The 27622-nt window shown below is 36.9% G+C and overlaps 1 protein-coding gene across 1 annotated transcript in view; it reads left to right on the plus strand.

The window, feature by feature from the left end:
- LOC306870144 (semaphorin-4C-like) overlaps positions 1 to 27622 on the plus strand; it is a 77980-nt gene extending 50358 nt beyond the window's left edge. The window contains exons 3-16 of the mRNA XM_079417249.1: positions 4373 to 4527; positions 4770 to 4832; positions 4957 to 5055; positions 6160 to 6256; positions 8995 to 9114; positions 11606 to 11757; positions 12882 to 13057; positions 14317 to 14461; positions 16802 to 17015; positions 18367 to 18482; positions 19610 to 19767; positions 22078 to 22169; positions 23669 to 25574; positions 26525 to 27622. Coding sequence (XP_079273375.1) covers positions 4373 to 4527; positions 4770 to 4832; positions 4957 to 5055; positions 6160 to 6256; positions 8995 to 9114; positions 11606 to 11757; positions 12882 to 13057; positions 14317 to 14461; positions 16802 to 17015; positions 18367 to 18482; positions 19610 to 19767; positions 22078 to 22169; positions 23669 to 24549 — 2468 coding nt within the window. The 3' untranslated portion in view covers positions 24550 to 25574; positions 26525 to 27622. The remainder of the gene's footprint in view (positions 1 to 4372; positions 4528 to 4769; positions 4833 to 4956; positions 5056 to 6159; positions 6257 to 8994; positions 9115 to 11605; positions 11758 to 12881; positions 13058 to 14316; positions 14462 to 16801; positions 17016 to 18366; positions 18483 to 19609; positions 19768 to 22077; positions 22170 to 23668; positions 25575 to 26524) is intronic.

The following is a 27622-nucleotide window of genomic DNA, read 5'->3' on the forward strand; positions in this document are numbered from 1 at the left end:
ATTCATATAAGAAACAAACAAAATACATGAAGAAACAGAACAAACTGAGACTAAATCCAGAAGAACTGTGTCTCCAAGACGCTTCAAGAAACCTCCTGCAAAGCTACAGTGCTGTTAAAAGATTTAGGCACTTGTGTATAAATGCTGTAAAATGAAGATGCTGTCAAAAATAGATTTTCTTTATCAATTAACTTCTATTAACTAAACTAAATCAACATTTGCTGTGAGCATGCTTTGTGTTTAAAGCAGTTTTTGTCCTCGGTGCACTTGAGCAGAGTTTCTCAGGAGCTTTGCAGGAGGTTTCTTGAAGCGTCTTGGAGACACAGTTCTTCTGGATTTAGTCTCAGTTTGTTCTGTTTCTTCATGTCATTCCAGACAGACTGATGATGATCAGATCACATCTCAAAAATCTCACTGGATTATTACAATTAATGGCTAAATGAATGTTTGGAAATGTAATCTGATATTTCCTACTGACACTCTACAGCAAAACATAGAAATAACTGACTTGAAAGCGTTTTTTATCTGGTGAAAATACTAATGTTGGCCACCATGTATATTCCCATACTGTGTCGTTTTCTCCACACCACACCTCTTTGCATTCCTGTCGCCGTTCCCTCGCTCGCTCTGTGCACTTTGTGGCATTTGCGAGTGTTTGGGCCTATTGTTGTGGTGCTCCGTTCTGACCGTTTCCTGAAGCTGAGCCGTGTTCTCCTCTCTTCTCTTCCCTTCAGCTAATCTACTGCAATTACAGCACTTCCCCTCGTCCCCCGCTCTCCAGCGCACCACTTGTGTTCGTGTGTCAGCGTAAACACGCCACCTGCGTCTTTCTTAATGTGTTTCTTTCTCTCTCTTCTCTTTTAATTGTGCCGTTATGTGTCAGCCTCAGACGGTGGCTCCTCTCGTCTTTGTCCTAGCAAACGTGGGTGTGTTTTTATAGCCATATGCGCTTTTCTCTTCCTAATTAGCGTGTGTGTCCATTTTTTGTGTGTGTGTCCATTTTTTGTGTTTCTAAGTCATTCTTTGGTATCCATGTCAAAGCTTCAAAGGCCTTAAAATAGGTCTTTAATAGCAGAGTGTGTGTTTGGAGCGCTGCGGTTATGAGCTATAAGCAGGGCAGGACTGTATTTATAGCAAAGCTGCTTTGTAAGGAGCCATGGAGGAACATCAGAAGAAAACAGCAGCCTTCAACTCGACTCGTTTCAGTTCTGCGGCTCGTTTCCCTCCACCGGAGATCACTGGCCTCTCGTTCGGCCCAGCTGAGAACTCATGAAGGACAAAGACACACACACAGAGAGTTCACCTCTGTTCCCTTTATGTTGCTCACATCTGGATTCCATTCAAAGTGACATCTATTTTTAGCTCGTTCCTTTTTTAGGCCCTACACTCCATCTCTCCCCATTAGATACACTCCTGTTGGTTTTGGACGACTTGTTCTTTGTGCATTCCTTGTTTTTGATCATCTTCTGTTTGCTTTTTTAATTAAATTCTGCTAGCCATCCAAAACCAAGTGGGAAAGTTTTGCAAGGTTAGCTTTGGCAGTCAGCCCCTGCTGGTAGATGCTGAAACTGCACCATCTGGCATCTTTCTCCACTGACAGCCATTCAAATGGATCCATGTATCTACTTTACTTTATTTTATTTATTTATTTATTTTAAGCAGCATATGAAATGCAATAGCAGATGTTTTACCAGTGCGAAATTCGTTTTTGGAAGGATCACATTTTCAATGGAATGAACAATATTTACTACATAATTATTATATGAATATAAGACTTGTATAATTTTAACAGTTTAATGCAATATTATAAATATACATTATATTGCTGTGATGCCTACATATATTTTCCATGTGATGCACAATATTAATTGTCCTTTTTTTTATAAATTAGACTTAAGTCTTTGTATAAATTTCAAAATTTTTAAAAACACCAATAAACTAATTACACTGCTAAATGTAATATTGTAAATATACATTATTATGTTGTGATGCCTACTTATATTTTCCATGGGATGCACAATATTTATTGTTTATTTGTTATGAATGTAAAACATTTAATATATATCAAAACACTAATCATAAACATTGTTAAATGTAATATTATAAATATATTCTATACATTTATACAGTTTTCATGGAATGCATAATATTTATTGAATAATTAGTATTGATGTGAGGCTTAATTCTGTTTAATTATTTAAAGAAAACTAAAATTCTATAACTGTTAAAATATAGATTGTCTTGCTTTTGTCAATTTAATTTAGTTTTATTTCAATTTGAGTAAATTTAGAGTGTGAACACATGTAATATTGTTACAATGTTGCGATGCCTAAATTCACACGTAGCATTCAGAAGGACTGATTTTATTTTCAGTTTATTTAAAATACAGTAGTCAGCATTTGAAGTGGATCAAAACCTTTCATCAAAGTTGTCCTAAAGACCTAAAACCAAACATGCATTCTTGTCTTAGGACAACTTTGATGAGCTTTTCTCATCCACTTCGAATGTGTGCATTTTTAAGCTGCAATTTATCATTTTCAACCATAACGTGAAAACAATTATCAGCTTATCAGAATTTTGAAGTTGATTTATCCCTAGCTTTTCTCCTGTCAGCTATTGTTCATGTCACAGCTCAGCACAGTTACTAGTGAAGGGTTTGGGACTAGATATTTTCTTTTCCCTGTACAAAACAGACAAAGAACCCCCTCAGTGGACAGTTTGCTCAGCATTGCCTCTGTCTGGTCAGGATCCGTAAGTGCGTCCTGTCCACGACATCTCCTCAGAATAATAATTAGAAATAGCACTCTGTGCTCGGCTCAGCACAAAGCTCACTGAACTCAAAGCTCTGTGACTGTCTGAGAGGCATTGAGTCATTATGCAGGTATTTAGAAGTGTGAGTGTGTGTGTGTGTGTGTGTGTGTGTGTGTGTGTGTGCTCTGTCACATCTCCCTGGCTGTTTGCAGCCCAGCAGATGTTCTCTGTCCTCTCTGGGGGAAGTCTGTTTCCCCTCTCCTCTTGGATCATCCAGCCCTCTTATACGTTAACAAGCTGCCGCTCTCCAGCTAATAACCACACGCTCTCCTGACTTCCATCACCAGCACTCGCCGTGTCTCTCCAAGATGCCTTTTCTCCTCTCTTCTCCTGGAGCACTTGCTCATCATAACCTTCTCTCCTCTCTGCACTCATCTCCCATGGTAGCGTTAAATCAGATCAGGCATGGTGTTCTCGTGTGTTCAGGGATGCATGGATTCTGGTGTCCCCTCCTGGCTTCCTCACTGGCTTAAACCAAGATTGAAGATGTCGCCCTTTGTTTTAAGTCTGCAACAGATAACCCAAGATCACAGCCAACTCTTAGCATGTGCCAGTTACTAGTGACTAGTAGTGTTAACTAGTTGAAGAGGCATCAACCACTTGCAAACTTTACAATAAACAGAAGTCAAAAAGTATTATAATTTTTTATTGATATTTATTTTTATTTATAATTGTTTATAGTGGTGTGTATGTATGTATATATATATATATATATATATATTTGTGTGTGTGTGTGTGTGTGTATAGATATATAGAAATATAAATTAAAATATTAATTATTGTACTAACTAATGTACTTATTTATTTCAAATAGATTAAAAGAAGATTTTAAATTAATATATTAAATAAAATTAAAATTAGTGTACTATTAACATATAGGAATAATAATGTATTAATTTATATGTTGATATAATGTATCAATATATGTATAAATAAGTGTGTGTGTGTGTGTGTGTGTGTGTGTGTGTAGTGTTATGTTAATATATGTAGAAATATATTTTTATGAAATAATGTGTGTGTATAATATAATATAATTGTATTTGTAGTAAATGGATGGTTATTTTTTGGTTTGTTTATATATAATTAAAACATACATGATTCTAAAATATGAACACAATATCTATGAATGTTAAAATACATTTACATATAAATGTAATTATATAACATTAACAAAGAACAATTTTTTTAATCTAGGTTTATGTTAAATCATAAATATATAATGATTTCATTCATGTCATTGACAATTATCTGATGCAAATTTAGCCAATTTCAAATGTTAAGACCTCCTTACTAAAAGCCAGCACTAACGAGCATAACCCACCATGGATCACTCATATTTGCCTAAATTAATCTTTTTAACACATTGCCAACCGATTTAAGCAAAGGTTATGAGTATCCATGGAAATTCATGCTTGCCTAAGTTGGCATTTTCAGCAGAAGCGTCGGAGAAGATGATAAATGTGAGAGATTTCGTTTAAAGCCCAAGAGTCATATTGGATCAGTGACATTTGGATCACATTTAATACCAGCACAAAACCACACTTTTCCTCTCTCTTTTCAGACGTGCAGGACAGTATGGCGAGGTTTCGTGCCGTTGGGGTGTGGAACTACACCATGTTGACCCTGGCGGAGCATGAGAGGGTTTTGTACGTTGGCGCCAGAGAGCACATCTTTGCCCTGGATCCCAACGACATCAGCAGACAGCTCCGACCACAGGTATGCCTTATATCTCAATCAGAAAACCCCTAATGCACCCAATAAATACTCATGCACAAGCCATCAAGCAAAAAGGGCATTAGCATTTTATCATTCAAAAATATCTGCATTTAAAAATGACTCACTCTTTCAATGCCACGGCCATTTGTAGTAAATTGCCAGTTGCGGCAGTCAATAGCGAATGCAGGTTTTACATGCAGAGTGCCATTTGCTCGTAAAAGTCACGTCTCTTTCTCTCTCAGATTGAGTGGTCTGCTCCGGTGGAAAAGAAAAGAGAGTGCGCAGCGAAGGGGAAGAATAACCAGGTAGCGGCTGATGTTGCATCCTTTATGTTTTAACAGCTTTACTTTGTCTGAAATGCATTTACTCGCCCTCTCTCTCACCTCTTTTCTCTTTGTGTCTTTCTCTCTGTCATCGCCGTCTTTGCAGACTGAGTGCTTCAACTACATTCGATTCCTGCAGAGCTACAACCACACACACCTGTACACATGCGGCACATACGCCTTCCAGCCCAAGTGCACCTATATCGTGAGTGTGTGCTTTTATCTTGGACCCAGAAATCCATCTGAGCCACGTGATCGAGCCGATGGAGGAATGATGGAGGAATTACATTAGCTGAGGATTTTTAAAATAGTTTTCATGCTTTTATGATGAAAAACAGTGGATTGAAATATTCTTGCAATTTTTAAATTTGAGTATATCTTAAAAAGTAATTTATTCCTATGATGGCAAATCTGAATTTTTTTAGCAGACATTACAGTTTTTAGTGTCACATTCAGTGCTTAGTTATTAGTAATCAATGTTGAAAACGGTTTTTACTAAATATTTTTGTAAAAACAGTGATTTTTTTTCAGGATTCCTTGATGAATATAAAGTTAAAAAAGAACAGCATTTATTTGAAATGGAAATTTGTAACATTGTAATAACAATGTTATGTCTTTACTGTTACTTTTGATCAATTCAATGCACCTTTGTGAAAAAAAAAAAATTTGAATGGTAGTGTGTCACGATTTGCACAAAAATATTAAGCAGCACAACCGATTTCATCATTGATAATAATCAGAAATGTTTCTTGAGCAGTAAATCAGTATATTATTATGATTTCTGAAGATCATGTGACACTGAAGACTGCAGTAATGATGCTGAAAATACAGCTTTGCATCACAGGAATAAATTTAATTTTAAAACACATTCAGATAGAAAACAGCTCTTTTAAATTGTAATAATATTTCTCAGTGTTACTGTTTTTGCTTTTTTTTTCAAAATAAATGCAGCCTCGGTGAGCATAAGAGACTTCTTTGAAAAACATTATTCCAATCTTTTGACCGGTAATCTATGTGTGTGTGTGTGTGTGAGACTCAGCGAGTGGCTTCCAGTGTGTCAAAGTGAAATATATCAAATGTAAATGAGGTTGTGTTATCACAATGTGATAAGACGGCATGTTGAGTGTGTATTGTCGTCGTGTGTGCGCACTTATTTGTGTGTGGGCAGGAGGACAAGAGGGCTCAGCTGCTAGTTAAACTCTGTTGGCAAACATGGCCGGTGGTGCAGTGTGTTCATCAGGTTGTGTGTGTGTGTGTGCGTGTGTGTGTTTGCACTCGATCCATATGTGATCATTTCTTTCTTTGATAGAATGCAGATCATTTCACTTTGGATAGCGCCGCCCTGGAGGACGGCAAGGGAAAGTGCCCTTACGACCCCGCCAAGGGTCACACAGGCCTCATTGTGGGTGAGTCACACATGTAAAATATGCATTATTAGGGCCCAAGCCACTATGGCGCAGGGCCCTCTTGTTTTAATAAAGGATTGCATTTTTTTATTTCGATTATTTGGGGGTTTTGGGGGCCTTAACGTGCTAAAAAACTCAGAGGCTGGGACCTGGGGGTGGCACAGGGGCTCTACGGAGCCCCTGGAACACAGTCAGAAAATATGATGTATAGCTCACACATACTTGCAAGTATTCATATGAAACTCAGTACACATATAGATCTCATTGAGCCGAACAACTTTCGCGCTGCATGTCATTGGCTCCGTCCAACAGGAAGTCGGCTATTCAGGACTGTTTAAAAGTAAAAAGTAAAAAAAAAAAGTCGTGACGTATTGTCAAGTATGGTGACCCATACTCGAAATTGGTGCTCTGCGTTTAACCCATCCAAGTGCACACACACAGCAGTGAGTAGTGAACAAATGCACACACACACACACACACACCGTGAACACACACCCGGAGCAGTGGGCAGCCATTTATGCTGCAGCGCCCGGGGAGCAGTTGGGGGTTCGGTGCCTTGCTCAAGGGCACCTCAGTCGTGGTATTGAGGGTGGAGAGAGCGCTGTACATTCACTCCCCCCACCTACAATCCCTGCCGGCCCGAGACTCGAACCCGCAACCTTTGGATTACGAGTCCGACTCTCTAACCACTAGGCCACGACTTCCCCATTGCTTTAAAAAGCGCATGCTCTGGAATTTTATATAATCCTCTGAGGATTACCAACCGATTGCCAGCAAACTCGGTGAACATGATCGCATTGGGGACATTGGGGACGCTAAATTGCGAAGAGATTTTTGATATCTCCAATGGTTTGCCCGTGGCGAGGCGATGAAGTTATGGCGAGAAATGGGAAACAGGAAATGCCTAATAACATCCACATACATTGTCTGATTTTTATCAAACTTCGGTGGTTTGTTCGTTGTATGATACCGATCGCATAGATGTGACTATTAGGAGTCAAAGTTATAGCGCCACCAACTGCCAGAAGGAAGTGTGTCATTTTCAATATTTTCAATAATTCTTATTTTTACTTGATTTGCTTCAAACTTCATCAGGATAATGTAAAAACACGGCCGGTGTAAAACTGTGAAGGGAATATTGATATCTAAAATACTGTTGCCATGGCAACGTGTCAAACCTCAGTATTCTTTTCTGGTGATTTTGAGGCAGATAACATGGATTAGAATTTCATAAAACTCAATACACATATCAGTATTAATGATAGATAGACACTGGCAAAACCTCGAAACGAGCGGGGAAGAGGCACTCTACAGCACCACCTTTTGACAAAACTTGGGGCGTTAGTTTTAGCTACAGTCACCAAACTTGGTACATACATTTGTCTCATCAAGCCGGACAACTTTCTAATTTACACTCATTAGCTACGACCAACAGGAAGCCGGCTATAATTAATTGAATGTCAATTTTTGGGAATATCAGGGTTTAAATTAATTCATACTCCTCCAAGAAGAAACAAGTAGTTCACACCAAACTTTGTCAACATGATGCCAATATACTGAAGATGTTAAATTGCGAACGGATTTAGGATATCTTGAATGGTGTGGCGATGGTGATTTACTAAAGTAACGGTAACAAAAGATAACAGTAATTTTCTTGTATCTTTAAAGTGCAGCTTCCAAACACTTCATAAAAAATTACATACACAGAACAAGTCATTCTGAGGAAATGTGATTAATTCCATGAATTTACAATACACTATGGAGAGCAAAAAATAAAAAAAAACAGACATCTGGTGTCACTCTGCTTCTGGGTGGATTGGGGTTGTGACTGTGTGTTGACTGTGGGTTGAGAGGGTGGGTGAGACAGAGAAAGAGAGAGAGAGAGAGAGAGAGAGAGAGAGTCTGTTTAAAACTTTTGATGATTTAAAAGTGGTTTAAATGTAACAGTAAAACAGTTCAGCTGACAGATGCAGACTTAGCTGTAATACAGGCAAAAATATTTCACGAATGTTTAGATCAATAAAATTGTTAAACAATGCTTATAAATCATTAAAAGTTTTGATAACACTTTATAATAAGGTCTCATTTGTTAACATACACACGCGTGACATACAGCCAAGTATGATGACCCATACTCGGAATTCGTGCTCTGCATTTAACTCATCTAAAGTGCACACACACAGCAGTGAACACACACAGCAGTGAACACACACACACACCGTGAACACACACCCGGAGCAGTGGGCAGCCATTTATGCTGCGGCGCCCGGGGAGCAGTTGGGGGTTCGGTGCCTTGCTCAAGGGCACCTCAGTCGTGGTATTGAGGGTGGAGAGAGCGCTGGACATTCACTCCCCCCACCTACAATCCCTGCCGGCCCGAGACTCAAACCCGCAACTTTTGGATTACGAGTCTGACTCTCTAACCATTAGGCCACGACTTCCCCACAGGGTTAGTAATGCATGTGCCTGCTGGGCACCGTTTTCCTGATGCCACCGGGGGTGGCGTTTGCACTGAAGGCTTGGGCCCGCCATCGCTGCTTGCAGCTATATTTATTCTTGTGTCTTGTGTGTGGGTGTCCTTTTGTGTTTGGTGCAGCCCGTGGATGCGTTTATGCCTCCTCTCTTCCTACACTCGAGAGCATGGAGTCCCTCTTTAATATCTCATAACCGTGAGGCTGTAGACAGAAGTGCGTGCGTGTGCTCCTGTTCCCGCTCTAAGTGTTCTTCTCCTTTCCTAGACAAAGAGTTGTACTCCGCCACCCTCAATAACTTTCTGGGCACAGAGCCCGTAATCCTGAGGAACCTGGGACAGCAGCATTACAGCATGAAGAGTGAATACCTGCCGGCGTGGCTCAACGGTAAGCCTCATAACACACGTACACAAAATATATATGTGACCCTGCAGCACAAAAGCAGTCATCAGTAGCACAGGTATATTTGTAGCAATAGCCAACAATACATTGTATGGGTCAAAATTATACATTTTTCTTTTATGCCAAAAATCATTAGGATATTAAGTAAAGATCATGTTCCATGAAGCTATTTTGTCAATTTCCTACCGTAAATATATGCACTTTAATACGATCCAATGTTGCTCTCGTAATCCTCATATTATACACCTAGATATTATACATAGATATAATATTTCTTGAATTTTATTTGCAGTTAAATGGCTGGTTTTAACAATTAATAATGAACAAAAATACTAAAATATATATATCATTTAACAATAGTTAAATTTGTATTAAAACAATGATGTTGCATCTTTGAACATGCATTACTGAATTGTTTGGATTCAACTGTTGGCAACTAAACATAATCCTACATTGCTTTCAAAATATGCATCATATTAGACGTATAAATATTAGACACAGTTTTGTCTTTCATTTGTAGTAAATGGCTGATTTTAACAATTAACATTTTTACAGCATTTAAAACATATTTTAAATAAATATAAAATATTCAAATATATATATATTTTAAATTAACATTTTAAAGCAATTGTTAGCAGAAAATAATCCATGGATGGATTATTAAATTATCTGAATCTGGTGAATCTGAATTCAACTGTGTGTGTGTGAGTGTGTGTGTGTGTGTGTGTGTGTGTGTGTGTGTGTGTGTGTGTGTGTGTGTGTGTGTGTGTGTGTGTGTACATTATTTAACAATTTACAAAAATATATAAAAAAAATAATAATATATTTTTTTTTAAAATAGCAGCATTTATTAACTGAGAATAGACCTCGTTGCTTCTTTGGATATGGAGTTATCTGGATTTGACACAATCCTCTATTGTTACATTCTCCAAAACTCATCTCTGAGTCGTTGTCATAGCAACAGGTCCATAAGCTCAGACCTGGTTTGTTTAATGGAAACAGGATTATATGTCTGTCCCAGCCTCTGCATCCTGTTGAACCAGAGGATGCAATAATCTAGTATTATTATTATTCTTTTAATAATAGTCTCATTTGAAATCAAATAATCATATTGTTGACAATAATAGGCACAGCTGTTTTTCTTAGTGTGAAGTACTTCTTCAGTTGAGAGGGAGTAATTTCTGTTTAATTTCTGTCTGATCTGTGCATTAGACGTCGTGCGTTGGTCTTTGGTTCTTTGTGTTCTCATCAGCTCAGGAGATGCTGTCTGTCGTGCCATTAGAGAAAAGTACCTGGTGTTTTTACATAATAAGAAATCATTTATGATTTTCGTTGTTTCCTGGCTGCATTTCCGGCTTTTAAAAAAAGAGCTTTTATGCCATTAAGTGAATCTGGGTGCATTAGTAACTGGCATAGATAAAAACAAACGAAAAACAAAAATGTAAATATAATGAATTAATTAAATGTAATATTTACTCAGTTAAATTATCCAGCTCTTTCTCCTTGTAGTTGCCTCAGCAGTGTGTTTGTTGCTCTTTAAAATCAAGAAATTCATGGTAAATGTTAAAAATTATTTTTGTTTGGCAATTTGAAGAATTGCATTTTCAAGTAACATGTCTTTAATATAATATAATATAATGGTAACACTTCTGGTAACACAATGGTAACATTCTCGCTATTAACTAGTTTCTTATTATAATGCATATTACTAGCATATTGGTTGTTTATTAGTACTTATAAACCACGTATTAATACCTTATTCTGCATATTAATTCATAAACACCAAAGCAAAACTAACAACTACCTCACTAACTATTAAAAAAGAGAAAATTGGGAGTTTATTGAGGCAAAAGTTGTAGTTAATTGTGAGAATTGGACCCTAAACTAAAGTGTGACCAATATAATATAATATAACCCTATATACTAGCTACTCATCAAAAGTTTGGGGTCAGTAAGGAATATTTTAAAGAAATGACTAGCTACTCTTATTTAGGAAGAACACATTAAAATTGGTCAAAAGTGACAGCAAAGACGTTTGCATTGTTACAAAAGGTTTCTTTTTTAAATAAACAAAACAGCATCATGTTTCACACAAAAAATATTAAGCAGCTCAACTGTTTCAGCATAATAATAAATGCTTCTTGAGCATTAAATCAGTATATTAGAGTGATTTCTGAAGGATCATGTGACACTGAAGACTGGAGTAATGATGATGATGAAGATTGAGCTTTGCATCATAACCATGTGTTTGAAGAACTGAATCAGCCAGAGAGGAATGATCACAATTAAAAGATCTGGTCTACAGCGTATTATCTCAGATGTATTATCTCAGGAGCTCTTCTAGCAGGGTTCATCCAATCGGCTCAATAAACAATGTCCCAAGGTGGAAACTTAAGATCGTTTATCTGTTCATCGAGTAACCACCAGCCACTTGTCTAACACGTCCTTCCATATCTTTCCCTGCTGCCTGGTGCAGAGCCAAACTTTGTGGGTTCAGCGCTGGTCCGGGAGAGCCGCAGCAGTAAAGATGGAGACGACGATAAGATCTACTTCTTCTTTAGCGAGAGAGCAGTGGAGCTGGACTGCGACAGCGATCTGACTGTGGCGCGGGTGGCACGTGTGTGTAAGGTGAGAATAAAGCACACACACCTCAACTCTACGGCCAGAAGTTTGAATATGTAAAAATATTTATGCTTTAAAATATACTTTTATACTTTTTAAAATGTGTTTGCTATTGCAGGACAATGTAAAATTAGTAAAAGGGACTTTGTCTCATTAATTGAGAGACTATATTATTATATTGTTATAAAATTATTTATATAAATATTTTGTAATAAAATATCATTTTTAAAAATATTTTATATATTTTTTTAAATGCATTTGTTACATGACTATCTAAAATTACTAGTGAAGGCAGGTTTTTATGATATCATGTTAACTGAAAGCTTGCATGATTATAAAAATATATTTTTATAATGCAATATATGTTATTTACTGTCGCTTGTTTTTGTCACGGAATAATACAATAATTTTTTTATTTTTTTTCACACAACTGCATTTAAAAATCACAATTTGGAAAAAAAATTTCAGACAGTTTGGATGATTCTGAATTGCGAGATGTTGACTGAGAAAAAAAGTCCGAATTATGAGTTAAAATTAGCAATTAGATTTTTTTTTTTCATCCTGTGGCAGAAACAAGCTTCCATAATGATTAAATATTTAAAAAAAGAGTTTTATGATGTCATATTAATTGAGAGACTACATGAATATTCTTATAAAATATATTTTTAATAAAATTATCATTTTTATATATTTTTATATCGTTAAAAATAAGTGCGCTCACTCAGGGACTTGTTTAGTAAGATTTTACCTAAAAAAAGATTTGAGATTTTTTATCATATGTTAGTTTAAAAAACTTATCTTTTTGTATTTATCTGGTTTTATTTTGTGTTTGTAACTCTCACCCAGCCTCATGCTGACATAACAATAAAAATAAATAACTACTATATTTTTAAAAATGCATTTGTCATACCACATGACTGTTGAGAATTCCTATTAAAGGCAAAAATTGTATTTTTATGAAATCATGTTTACTGAAAGATTAGATGAATATTATTAACAGAAGCTGTTATCAATCTAATATATTATTAAATGTATTTGTTTTTATACTCTTAGAAAAGTAGAGGGGTTGAGAAATCTGTTTCGCGTGTGATGAGATGAGCACATAACCTCTGAACTCGTATACTTTTCAGGGAGACCTGGGAGGCACACGGACCCTGCAGAAGAAGTGGACCACCTTCCAGAAAGCTCGGCTGATGTGTTCTTTCCCCGAGCGCCACATCACCTTCAATAACCTGCGTGCCGTCTTCACCTTGCCCGGGGCGGACTGGAGGAGCACCAGCTTCTACGGCATCTTCCACTCGCAGTGGTGAGCGAACCCTCCTGTCATACAGACGCTATACCGCCAAAAGTATTGGCACCCCCCTTCTAATGAACAGGTTTGACTACTTTAGTCATTTCCATGAGTACAAATCTTAATGTTTAAGCATATAATGATATTCTAAGGAATTGAGTGCAACAGTTTGGACAGAACCCTTTTCTATTCTAACATGACAGTGTCTCTGTGTATAAGACAAAGTCCTAAACCTAGCTGAAGACTTTGACATACTTTTACTTTTTTTTTTTTTTACATTTAAATGCTGAATTTTTTTTTTAATCAAATAATCCAGAAAAAAATGCATTACTGTTTCTACAAATAATAAGCAGCACAACTGTTTCCAACATGTATGATGAGAAGAAAAAATTATTGAGCTGCAAGTCAGAAAGATTTCTGAAGGATCATGTGACACTGAAGACTGGTGAAATGATGCTGAAAATACAGCTTTGCTCTTACTTGAATAAATGACGTCTATAACTATATATTATAAGAGAAAATAGTTATTTTAAACTGTAATCATATCTTACAATATGACTGTTTTTACTGTATTTTTGATCAAATAAATGCAGCCTTGGTGAACAAGAGAAAAAAAATCGTGCGATTGCTGTAGATTTCTTTGACAAAATTATTGAGACACCCCCTTCTTTAGAACAGAAAAAGGCACTTCCATAAGATAAAATCATGTTTTTAAAAAACGTGTTTCCATCTCTGTTGCAATAGTTTTGGAAGTGTCTAAAATCCAGTGTTTGGTGATGAGTTTTTGGCTCTTAAAGTCACACCAGAGCTTTCTGCAGACCAGTCAAGTTCTTCCACACTGACTCAATCAATCATGTCTTTCTGAACCGTGTCTTATACACAGAGACACTGTCATGTTAGAATAGAAAAGGGTTCTGTCCAAACTGTTGCTATAGAATTAGAAGCACACAATTCCCTAGAATATCATTATATGCTTAAACATTAAGATTTATACTCATAGAAATTACTAAAGTAGTCAAACCTGTTCATTAGAAGGGGGTGTCCCAATGCTTTGGCAATATAGTGTATTTCTCTGTAGTTGTGAAAGTCGCTCTGTCCTCTGCTTGTGTAAAAGTGTCACGGTGCCAAACATCCAGCCGTGTTCCTCAAGTGTAGAAAATGCTGCGCTGTCATTATGTGGACAGTAAGGCTATTACAGTAATAAAGCAGCCAATGTAGCGCAGTCGTTTAGTTCAGACTGACTCTGTCTCTTCATCCTTTGCTCTCTCTCTCAGGGGGGATGTGGACGTGTCTGCTGTGTGTCAGTACCAGATCGGAGAGGTGAAAAACGTGTTCGACGGGCCGTATAAGGAATACAGGGAGTCGTCTCAGCGCTGGGGCCGATACACTGGCCCAGTTCCCAGCCCTCGACCCGGAGCGGTGAGCTCAGCAGACACCGGCCGTGACTAAGCAGTCGCCTAAAAATAGATTTCTGTGCATACAGTCATTTTTCAGCCAGTGAATCAGAACTTAATAAGTGTCCTGTTGGATTACAATGGTTAAAAAAGATTTTGAGTGAGAGTATGTCCAAAAAAAAAAAAAAGGCGATTTGGAAAACCAGGTAATATAAATATAATATAAATATTTTGAGATGAAGCAGAGTATAATGACGTTTAGCAGGGCCATTCAGAACTTAACTCAACAATACAAAACTACCACATTTTCTGTAGAGCTGCTTTGCAATGATTTGCATCGTGAAAAGCGCTATACAAATAAACTTGAATTGAATTGAACTAACAAATATAATTTACTAATTTTTACATTTAGTCATTTAGCAGATGCTTTTATCCAAAGTGATTTACAAATGAGGACAATAGAAGCAATCAAAACCAACAAAAGAGCAATAATATGCAAGTCTCAGTTAGCTTAACACACTACACAAGGACTTTTTTATAACAGATCAAAAGAAAACAAGTAGATAGAATAAAAAAAGAATGCTAGTGTTAGAGGGTCTTTTTTAAATGAAAAGAAAACAAGTAGATAGGATAGAAATAGAATAGAGAGTGCTAGAAGGGTCAAGTGTTGTGTTTTTATTATTATTAAAAAAGAAAACAAATAGATAAAAAAGAGTTAGAATGGAAGAGATGTTTCTTGAAGATGGATAAGACTCAGCTGCTATTTGTTCTTTTGTTTTTGTTTTTACTTTATTCGGCAGGAACACATCAAATCAATCAAAAGAGAAAATAAAGACCTTGACAGACTTTTACAAATATATATATATATACATATATATTTCACTTATATGCTGAACTTATCAAAGAATCCAGAAAAATCAGTCTCCACAAATATTAAGCAGCACAACTGTTTCCAACATGGATGATGAGAAGAAATATTTCTTGCAAATCAGTATATTATTATGATTTCTGAAGATCATGTGACACTGAAGACTGCAGTAATGATGCTGGAAATACAGCTTTGCTATTACTTGAATAAATGGTATCTACATTGTTAAAACAAACAAAAAGTTGAGCCAACATAAAAGTTTAAGGCAACCAGCTTCAGCAGATTTTTGAGTTTTCTCAACTTCTTCTTTTAAGTTTATACAACAAAAAGTTGAGAAATTTCCTAAAAAATAAGTTGAGAAAGGCTTCGCTTTTCTAGTTTATATATCCGATCACTTTAACTTTTATGGACCAAGTTAGAAGAACGCTTCATTTCCTGTAAATACCTTCTTCTTATTATTTCAATTCAAGTGGGGTGTATTTTAAATTGTATGATTTAGTAAAAAAATACTCATCATAAATGACATACTAAATTAAGTTAAGTTAAAGGGATCCCCGGGTATTAAGACATGCATAGCTTAATATAACGTAAATGATGTCTCTTATTTAAATATGTAGTAGAAACATGAAAATGTATGTTATTTAAAAAAATATTTTTTTAAATAACCATTATTTTATGTGCTCAGTACATTCTGCGTCGATGACGTCAAACCGCACTCGGTGAGCTACTGGCACTTATTTCTATAGTCTTTGGCTTTTTACCGCAACACAATTCAGAAAATAAAAATACGATACGATACCACATTGTGTGCCTTTTGGTTGTCATTTTCAGTCAAAGTGCAACAAGAGAAGCAACGTAAGACTGCTTTCCTAGTGATAATAGGAGGAGAAAAGCATGGGAAGATGCCTGTGGACGAATAAAACTTTCTAAAAACCCGCTTCTTTTTCTCTCCAGGTTAGCCCTGATGCCTTTGAGTCTTAGTAGACCACAGCTACTGAAAGAGCTTACGAACGACTGAGACGGGAAACGCTAGATGCCATCTCAGGATGTAAACATGCCGACGCTGATCATGACTCGCGGCCGCTAGAGGAGTTTCTCAGCGCAGATTTCCCTCAATATCCGGGGCGTTTAGACTCGATCGTACAGCATTTGGTTTAAACCTATACTTATATCCATCACCACCTGTAAGCTCTGTGGTCATCATATCAGTATTTTATTTTCAGAGTTGTCTATTTCGAGATGTATTTTGGTAAAAATAGCATCAGGTAGCGCCAGTAGCTCACCGAGTGCAACTATTTTACATCATCAGAACAACGGCGCCCACCATAGTTCAAAATATGTATAAATCGATGGGATTTTTTAAAATAACTTAAATATTTGATGGGTTTTCTACTACATATTTCAAATAAGAGACATCATTTACGTTACATTAAGCCTTAATACCCAGGGATCGCTTTAAAATCGTTAAAAGACGTTCCTTTCTTGTTCTTTCCACAGTGCATCACAAACTTTGACAGGGACAATGGCTACAACAGTTCTCTGCAGCTGCCTGATGCCACGCTAAACTTTGCCAAGAAGCATCCGCTGATGGAGGACCGGGCAGAAGCTCGCCCCCTGCTGCTTACTAAAGGGATCAACTTCACCCGGCTAGCTGTGGACAGAGTGAGCTCGCTGGACCAGAGACCCTACAACATGCTCTTCATAGGCACAGGTATGCTGAAACACGTAAATGGATTCATGTATGAAAAATGACAGCAGTATTTCTTTGTCGGTTTATGTGACAGTTTTCTGCATCGTCTTCATTGTTCCTTTGTCTTTTCTTGCACAAGTGTGAATAGAGCAGCCAAAGAAACCATTTTATTAGCCATAATGTTGTATCTAAGTGGGAAAGTCACCTCCGCCAGTTAATTCCTGTCATGCGGGAAGGTCAGTCCTTCAAATTAAAATTGAAAAGATGTATTTGGCCTTGGCAATCTCACATAAACACACTCACACTCAATGCTCAACTATGTGTGTGTGTCTCTTTAAAGCATCCAATGACTCCAGTTTTGCACCAAATGCACACAAAAGACAAATACAGTACAACTAGCCTTAACCTAGTTAGTTAACATAAGATTTTCAGAAAAGTAAGCTGTGTAACAATTTAAAATAATTATTGCTCAATTGTAATGAAACATTATATTAAACATCATATTAAGAGACTACATGAAGGTTATTATAAAATATATTAATATATTTTTCATATCTTAAGACTATTTAAAATTACTAGTGATGGCAAAAACATCATATTAATTGAAAAACTACATGAATATAATAATTATAGTATAATTAAATCAAATATATATTTTTTTTTACTTTTACATATTCATTTATCACACTGCAGGACTATTAAAAATTAATAATGAAAGTAAAATGGCTAAAAAAAAACACTCTTAAAATATACACTTCCCCTATACATCCAGGTATAGTTAAATCTCATATCAACTACCGTTAAGCTGTTTTGAGTGCAGGCAGCACCTGATGCTGTGTGTGTGTGTGTGTGTGTGTGTGTGTGTGTGTGTGTGTGTGTGTGTGTGTGTGTGTGTGTGTGTGTGTGTGTGGCGGAGAGAATCAGAGTCTTGCATTGAGGATTAAGAGTGAACATAGATAGTCTGACATGAGCAAAAGTAGCAGGGTGGATTTGTAAAGCACACCCTGTAGCTCTGCCGCTCTCCTCCGTTATCCCTTTTCCGCACTCTCCCTTTTTTCTCCTGACGGAGAGAGGGGTCAGTGGCACATTATCTGTGACAAGCACTGTGTGAGAGGACGGGATAAAGTACACACACACATACAGAGTTATGATAGGTCACGGCACCAGCTGGGATGTATTCAATTTTCCTGCTGTAATCGGCGTAACCTTGTTCCTAAAATCCAATGACGGAGAAATATGCCATGTGTTGATGATGCATTAATGGCCTATTTGTCTCTCCTCTCTCGCCTTTTCTCCTCTCCTTCCCCATTCCGTTATTTCTCTTCCTATGAATATAATCTATCCCTATCTTTCCTCACTGTTTGTCGTTCAGCGGATGGATGGCTCCAGCGTGTGGTGATTCTGGGTTCAGAAGCTCATGTGATAGAAGAGATCCAGCTGTTTGATCGGCAGCAACCGGTGGACAGCCTCACCATCTCACACAGCAAAGTAATTTCTCATCTCTTTGAGCGCAGATCTCCCGCCTGACTTGCATGAACCGCTTTTGATCAAACTGAGTCGAAAAACAGGATGCACTGATAACTGAAAATAATTGACTTGCTTGTATTGTTTCACTTATTCATTCCCAGTGTTGGGGAGTAACTAGTTACATGTAACGCAATTACATAATTTAATTACAAAACAAGGTTACACTTTATTTTAAGGTGTCCTTGTTACAGAGTAATTATGCATTTAAGTACTGAGTAATATTAATTAACTACATGTACTTACTATATGGTTAGGGTTTGGCTTAGAGTTACTTGCATGTAATTATGCATGATTTATTGTTATTATAATAGTAAGTACATGGAACGTGTAACAACTTAAAATAAAGTGTTACCCAAAATAAATGTAACTGTAAAATGGTTTTTCTCAGTAGTTACTGAGAAAAAAAATGTGTAATTAAATTACAGTTACTTATGAAAATGTTAATGAGTGCAAAGAGGGTTACATCTGAATATTTTCACACACATACAGATTTAATTGATTTCTTTCCCAAATTGCATTGACTGCTCTAAAATATGAGACACTAGTGTTTCAGGAGTTTAGGACACATGCTTATTCCATAACTGTTTTATTTGGGTTTATGCATATGCTTTATTTTAAAATTGACTGTTTTTTTCCAATGCATTGTTAGATGCCAGTGTTTCCTGTCATAGTTATGCAAAATTTGATTTAAAAAAACAGTTTCATAGCTATTAAACTATATCTTATTATTTTAAATCTGTATTTAACATCAGAATGATCTCAAAGTGAAGAGAGCTGCTAAACATTAGATTATTATAATCTCGACTCAAATGATGAAGGATTCTGAAAGTCTGACAGAAATCAGTGTTGAGTTCTACTTTAAGGTTAACCCTGCTTGGATTAAATGTTTGAAAATGAATAATAGTTGAAAACATTCATTAGAAATTTTAAAAAGTAATGTCAAAGAAATCAAATGTAATCAGTTACATAATTGAAATAGTTACACTACTTATTACATTTTAAATAGTGTAACTTGTAATCTGTAACCTTTTACATTTCCACAGTAACCTTCCCAACACTGTTCAAATCTTCCCATTCGTTCTCCATAGAAGTATTTGTACATTGGCTCCCGCTCTGAGGTTCTTCAGCTGCCCTTGGCAAACTGCAGCCGCTACCATTCACAGCCAGACTGCCTTCTGTCCCGAGATCCATACTGCGCCTGGGACAGCGAGGGACGCGCCTGTGTCCGCATCGACCTCCACCGCGGGTACGTTCATCTATCTTTCAGTTGCTTCTGCATCCGCTAACATCCTTTCAGTGTTGGGGAGGAACTAGTTACATGTAACAGTATTGTAAAATTTAAATACAAAATAAGGTAACACTTTGTCTTTGTTATACGTTACATATACCGAATTGACCCGAATATAAGACGACCCCCTTTTCTAGATATACCTTTAGGAATAAGGCTTTTTGAACATTTTTTTTCATATTGCATCTTTTACCTATTTACATTTTTTGGTCCCACTTTATATTAGGTGGCCTTAACTACTGTGTACTTACATTTAAATTAATAATTTGGTACAATGCACTTATTGTGTACATACATGTTTTTACATTGTAATTATATTTAAAAAATATATATCTATATGTAATTACATCTGTAATTAATTTCTGTAATTACATTTATAATTACACTGTTGACCCATCACTTACACCTTAACCCACCCTTAAACCTACCCATACCACCAAACCTGTCCCTAACCTTACCCGTATCCCACCTCAATAGCAGCAAAAGTGTTTTGCAATACAGTATGACCACAATAAGTATATTGTACTTATTTTTTGATGCAAGTACATAGTAGTTAAGGCCACTTAATATAAAGTGTGACCATTTTTTTTTTTGAAAGCATGGTAAATATTGATAAAATGTACCACCAGTCACAAAATAACAGGTAGCCCATCTGAATTATATAACATTTAGGCTATCCATCTCATAGTAGCCTAGCAAAATGTCATTAACAGTAGAGGTGAAATCGTATAGTCTTCAAATCTGCGTACTGTCTTACGTTTTAAAATCACTCACAGAGGAAGTTTGGTCCCGTCACGACTCTTTTGTTTTTCTTTTTTTTTCACTTGCGATATTCTAACATTATAACACACATACAGTACATACAGTATCTCACAGAAATGAGTACACCCCTCACATTTTTGTAAATATTATTATATCTTTTCATGTGACAACACTGAAGAAATGACACTTTGCTACAATGTAAAGTATTAAGTGTACAGCTTGTATAACAGTGTACATGTGCTGTCCCCTCAAAATAACTCAACACACAGCCATTAATGTCTAAACCGCTGGCCACAAAAGTGAGTACACCCCTGAGTGAAAATGTTCAAATTGGGCCCAATTAGCCATTTTCTCTCCCCGGTGTCATGTGACTCGTTAGTGTTACAAGGTCTCAGGTGTGAATGGGGAGCAGGTGTATTAAATTTGGTGTTATCGCTCTCACTCTCTCATACTGGTCACTGGAAGTTCAGCATGGCACCTCATGCCAAAGAACTCTCTGAGGATCTGAAATAAAGAATTGTTGCTTTACATGAAGATGGCGTAGGCTATAAGAAGACCCTGAAACTGAGCTGCAGCACGGTGGCCAAGACCATACAGCGGTTTAACAGGACAGGTTCCACCCAGAACAAGCCTCGCTATGGTCGACTAAAGAAGTTGAGTGCACGTGCTCCACGTCATATCCAGAGGTTGTGTTTGGGAAATAGACGTATGAGTGCTGCCAGCATTGCTGCAGAGGTTGAAGGGCTGGGGGGTCAGCCTGTACAGTTACTTATGAAAATGTTAACAATTACATATTTTCACACACATAGAGATTTGATTGATTTCTTTTCCAAATTGCATTGACTGCTCTTAAATATGCTTATTTGATAACTGTGTTATTTCCTATTTGGGGTCATATGTTGTATTGGTTACACTTTATTTTAAAACAGTATCATAGCCATCTTATGATTTTAAATCTGTATTTGACCTCAGAATGATCTCAAAGTGAAGAGAGCTGCTAAAGTCTGATTTTGTGGTGGCTGTGCTTTAAAATTAAATTATTATAATCTTAGTTCAACTGATGAAGGATTTTTAAAGTCTGACAGAAATCAGTGTTGAGTTTTACTGTAAGGTTAACCCTGCCTGCTTTAAATGTTTCAAAATGATTAACAGCTGAAAACATTCGTTAAAAATTTAGAAAAGTAATTAAAAAATTAATAATTGAAATAGTGACACTTTAAGAGTAACTTGTAATCTGTAACCAATTACATTTCCAAAGTTACCTTCCCAACACTGCATCCTTTCACCATCTTCCGTCCGCTGCTTTGCTCACGTCTGTTGTGCTCTGCTCTTTATTTTCCTTCTGTCTCTCTGCTGCTCGCTCCTCATCATTTTGCAAAGGCTTTTCCTTTCCACCCCCTCTGTTCTCCTCCACAGGACCCTCTTTGTACTTTTAAGCTGAATCCCTATAGCAGTATGTCTAACAGCCTTCTGACACATCGTCAATATTTGTGCTCCCCCCCACAGCTCCACATCCACACTCTCACAGGACCTCATGCTGGAGAGGTTCAGCCGAGGAAAAGCCAAGTTTGATAAGCCTTTCTCCATCCCCAGTCCAGGTACGTCAGACTCACGCTGCCCCCTGCAGGCCTGTGCCCCTGTAGTGAACTCTTTTCCATCAGAGGTCCCATACTCTTCACTGAGTCAACGAGATTACTGACAAAACAGCAATAGTGTCCGATATATAGTGCTTAACACATTTATTAGACCACCTGTCATAAGATTAAACACTAATATTTTAGGAATCTGTATAGGCAAATTTATTAGGCAAATAACGAACAACTCAGTAGTCTTTATGAATTTGCATTTTAAAATTTGACACAAATTTGAGCTGGCACATTTAACATCTCTCAGAAGTCAGATATTAATCAAGCGTGACATTCTACAATTAAATCTTATTTTTATATTACAGTTTTTTTCAGCTGCTTACACACAAAATCTTTACTTGTCACACAGTTTGTGAAAGCTGACGCTCAAACAGCAGAAGCACACACCAAATCTGCAAAACCAGACACTAATTCTCAGCATTGGACTTTTTTTAAATTTCATAAAACACTTTTTTGCAAAACACAACACACAATTCTCTATGCAACACACTACAATCTGACAGGAATTAATATTATGGCAAAGGGGTTTGCAAATGTTTGCTTTTGAGATGTGTTTGTGATATTTTGAATGCAGTGCTTCATTTTGCAAGAAATGTGAGGCATTTTGTGTGCAATTCTTGGATTTGTGTGTCAAGTAAAAAAAAAATTCAATGTTTTGAAAATATGTGCATGTAAGCAGTTGAAAAAAAAACTGTAAGGACTGCAAGTAAATAACTGTAATTTGGCCTCTTGATAAAAAAAATAATAATAAAGTGCTTTATTATTTTTTCTGCCTTTCATGTAAAACAGTCATTTTGAATAACAACAATGATGATAGTTTGGCATTGGAAATACTACTGTGGATACTGGTGGTCTAATAAATTTGTTAAGCACTGTATGAACCAACATATTTATATCGATATTAACAAATTTACAATTTTACGTTGTTGATGTTTTGTTTTTTTTTTTGTTTTTTTTTGTTTTTTTTTAATGACAATGATTTTATTATTATTATTATTTAAAATTAATTTCATTTTAAAATTACCTTTAAGTTTTTTTTATTATTATTAAAATATAACACAAAAAAATAATACCAGATAAATATTAACAATGCAGAAAAAAAAAATCTAGAAAGAATATAATTTTTTCAAATAATTTAATCATTGTTAATAGCTGAAGAGAAACAGTACATTTTTACCACAAACCATTACTAAAAATGCAAAATGTAAAAAAAATAAGACTATATTATCACATTTATTTAATTGTATTTATTTGTATTATTATTTAAAAAATAAAATATATTAATGTTATTGTTTTTCTCCCCAGAACATTCTAATTTTAAGCAGAAAATATTATTAAACAAAATGCAAAATGTAAAAAATAAATAAATAAGACTATATTATTACATTTATTTGCATTATTATTTAAAAAATAAAATATCTTATATTAATGTTGTTGTTGTTTTCCCCCAGATCATTCTAGGTTGCGAAATGTGACTGTGGTTGTTGGGTCGGATCTGGTTTTGCCCTGCCATTTGGTTTCCAACTTGGCCCAGCCTTTCTGGGAGCTCAACGAACGTGAGCTCGTCCTGGTGGAAGGTGAGGCCCCGGGGCCCCGATTCGACCGAGCCCTCCGCGCTCTCGTCATTCCCCAAGCTGGGCCCCTTCAAGCAGGCCGCTACATCTGCTACTCGGAGGAGCAAGGCGTGAAGTTCCAGACGGAAAGGTACCAGGTGGCGGTGGTAGCCAGCGCACCTGTCTTCATGGAGGCCCGCGCTCCGGATGGAAGCATGGGTTTGTTCTGGGTCCTAGTGATCACTTTGGGAGCCGCTTGTCTGTTGCTGCTCATTGCATCTTTGTATCTTCGTAGAAGATTAAAGTTGGCGCTGGGAAAAAGTGCAGAAATGAAGCCGCTGGAGAGCACTTTGGTGTACCCCATTACTTTACCCAAAGAGCCTCCGAGTCGCCCGTCATTCGTGCCGAGCAAGATGGCAAACGACGAAGATCGCTTTTGGGAAACGGGGGCGAATTATTACTACTCAGACGGCTCCCTAAAAATCGTGCCTGGGCATGCATTGTGCTCCACCGGAAGCTCGGCATCCCCGAGCACGATTCCCGGTCAGCCTATTCACTCGCCGAGCAGGTTAAGCCTCACCAACATCCGGAGCTCAAGCGCCAACGGATACATCCGGCTCAATCTGAGCACGGCCGGAGACGAGAGATCCAGCATCCAGGGAATCGGGATGGGCGGCCGAGACAGCGACTACTCCAGTCCGTTCAAAGAGGAGCTCCGGAAAACTCTGCAGCAGAGGAGCGTGCTTCCCGACGCCAATCCCGAGGAGTCTTCTGTGTAGATCTCGCAGGAAGACCGCAGAAAACCTCACCTACCTCCCTCCTGCTTGGGGAACTCTCTTCATCCGCAAACTCTTTCTTCTCTGTCAGCACTTCCATCTCCCGTGCCGTAAGGCCACCGTGCTTCACGACATTCCCTTGGATTATTCTGGTTCTCGCACTACTAACACTTGACCGAGACTGAACAGAGCTTTTGTAAATGTCTGTATTTGAAGGACCGGAGCGACAGAGCCTCGTGTTGATCTTGGCTAAACCGCAGGTACATCTCTGAGAGGAACCCAACCAGCCAAATGTAGCCGTCAGTCTGATCTGCGCAGGGCAGGCGTCTGATAACAGATCCTTATCATTTGGCAAGAGGATGCAGAGTTTATTTTGGACGTCTTGAGGTTGCTCGCCTCAGGACATGTTTCTTTGCACCCTTTGAGAGAGGAGACGAGGACATAAACTCAAATCGCTTGATGACAATCACGCTCGAGGAAAGCAGAGGAGATCATTAAAAACTAACTGAGTGAGCTGTAAAACCGAAACAGGACTTGAATAATGAACAAATGCTTCGCCTTTCTTTCTTCGCAGCTCAATAACTTTTTTAAAACATTAGTAAGTCTTTTTTCTGAGAATGTGTTCTGAGACTAATATATTGTGAGGTTTTTCCATGTCTGTTTATTGCAAGGATTTCTTCTTCTACTTCTTCTTTTTTTACGATTGATAGTTTCATCTGAAATGTGAAAGGATTATCAGTGCTAGTAGCATGCAACAGAATGTTGTACTAAGACTGTGTTGGATGTGACAGCAAGTGCATTACTGTATATATTTGGCTTGAGCTGCCAAATGAAGTACAAGCCTACATGATAAAGCAGGTGAATGAATAGTGGAATGAAACCTTCCTTCTGGAATGGTGTAGAAGACTCCGCTCACGTTATGAAGCCGAATTGTTCTGCGTGAAAGGGATCCTTTACAGACTACAAGGAGCTGGACTTTTTGAAGAAGTCCAGAATGAATGGCAGAGGCTACGGCTGATCAAACACAGGTGAGACTACATCAAATCATATATATTTGGGATGTTTACTTGGTTTGAAATTATATGAAGGCATAGTTTGCTTGATATTTTACATTACCGTTCAAAAATTGGTACGATTTTTTTCATGTTTGTTCATTAGTCTCTTGTTCAAAACTGTAATATTGTCAAATATTATTACAATTTAAAAGAACCATTTTCTATGTGAATATATTTTAAAATATAATTTATTTCTGCGATGCAAAGCTGTATTTTCAGCATCATTACTCCAGTCTTTAGTCTTCAGAAATCATTCTAATGTGACCCTGGAGCACAAAACCAGTCATAAGGGTACATTTTGCAAAATACATAATCTGAAAACTGAATAAATAAGCTTTCCATTGCTGTATGGTTTATTATGATATGATAATATTTGGCTTCATCACCTTTAAAGTTGTTCAAATTAAGTTCTTAGCAATGCATATTACTAATCAAAAAATTTTTTTTTTATATATTTACGGTAGAAAATGTACTAAATATCTTCATGGACCATGATCTTAATATCCTAATGATTTTTGGCATAAAAGAGAAATGTATAATTTTGACCCATACAGTGTATTGTTGGCTATTGCTACAAATATACCTGTGCTACTGATGACTGCTTTCGTGCTCCAGGCTCACACATATGCAATATTTATTTGAGACTGAAATTATTTAAGTATTAATTTCTTTAAAGACCCCAAACCTTTGAACGGTGGCGTATAAAACCAACAAATTCTTGATTTGTGAGACAGATTAAAACAATCCTGTGTTTAATAATATAACAACAACACTAATAATTATTATCATTATTGTTCATTTTGAATATTTAATAATTTGTATGTGTTTTGTTTAAAAAGACAACAAATTTATAGACATATTTAGACTTGATTTTGTCTGAATAAGCTATAAAAGCTATAACCTGCCTCTCTTTTGTCTTTCAGTGTGGGCTTTGCAACTCTTAAAGACTAAATACAAAAACAGGGTCAAAACCGAGAGTAGAGGATATTTCATTGCGTTGACTTTGATTGTGAAGACAAATGTCGGAGATTTTAGATTTTTTTTGTGACTCTGCGGGTGGAGAGGCACTACGATGCTCATCACGGATCCAGACTTTGTTGCATGATGTTCTGCAAAATATATTGTATCGGTTTCAACAACAAAACAATAGTCTCATGGATTTCAAAAAACCAAGTTTTCGTACCTGTGCCTCTTCACCTCGGGTGAAGCCAAAGCAGACTGCAGACATGTTTCTTCCGTTCCCTGTTTTTCGTTTTTTTATGTTCTGGAATCTGTCCATTGCACAGAACTCAAGTGTTGTCTGAAATCTTTGTTACTACTACTCTTGTTTTGGTGGAATGCTATTCTTTGTGGCATGAAAGCTTTACGATTTTCTCAAGCGACTTTCCATTCTGTCATTGGCTCTTTTCTAGTCTACAATCTAGTGTGCGCCGCACTGCAGAAGAGGGAAGTTTACACTTGTCAGAAAACATCTTTGTACTAAAAAGAGCATCAAGAAATGTCAGATTAACAAGGACCCAATCCTTTCTGCCAGGACTTCTCAGGGTGGGCTTCTGACTCTCTTGAAATTGTGAAATTCCACCGTTCTTAATTTCATTAATCGCTTTGATAAGCCTGTCTAATGACTTAAAGTCAGACATAATTTCACTGAGCGACCAGAAATGTTGCATATGCTTGTTTGCATCATGCATGGCTTTTTTGTACTGACCAGTATTTCCTGCTTGATTAGAAGAAATAAATAAAAATACGGTCATCTCAGTTCATTTCATCTCACATGGCTTTAAACCTGCTGTTACTTTGTGAGTTTTTGTATTACGAAATTCTCTTTTCTTGCAATTCAAGATATCTTTAAAAAAATCTTGCTGTTATTTTATTTGTTTCTTCTTTTTTTTAGGTAATTATGTTAAGTAACTTATTTTGCTTGTACAAAAAGTGGATATTTATTACCATTGTACATATGCCCTTATTTTTTATATATGTATATATCAACAGAAAATAAAAGTAGAGATCAGTTCACAGCG

The sequence above is a fragment of the Barbus barbus genome, assembly GCF_936440315.1.
Source record: "Barbus barbus genome assembly, chromosome: 5".
Lineage (NCBI taxonomy): Eukaryota > Metazoa > Chordata > Actinopteri > Cypriniformes > Cyprinidae > Barbus > Barbus barbus.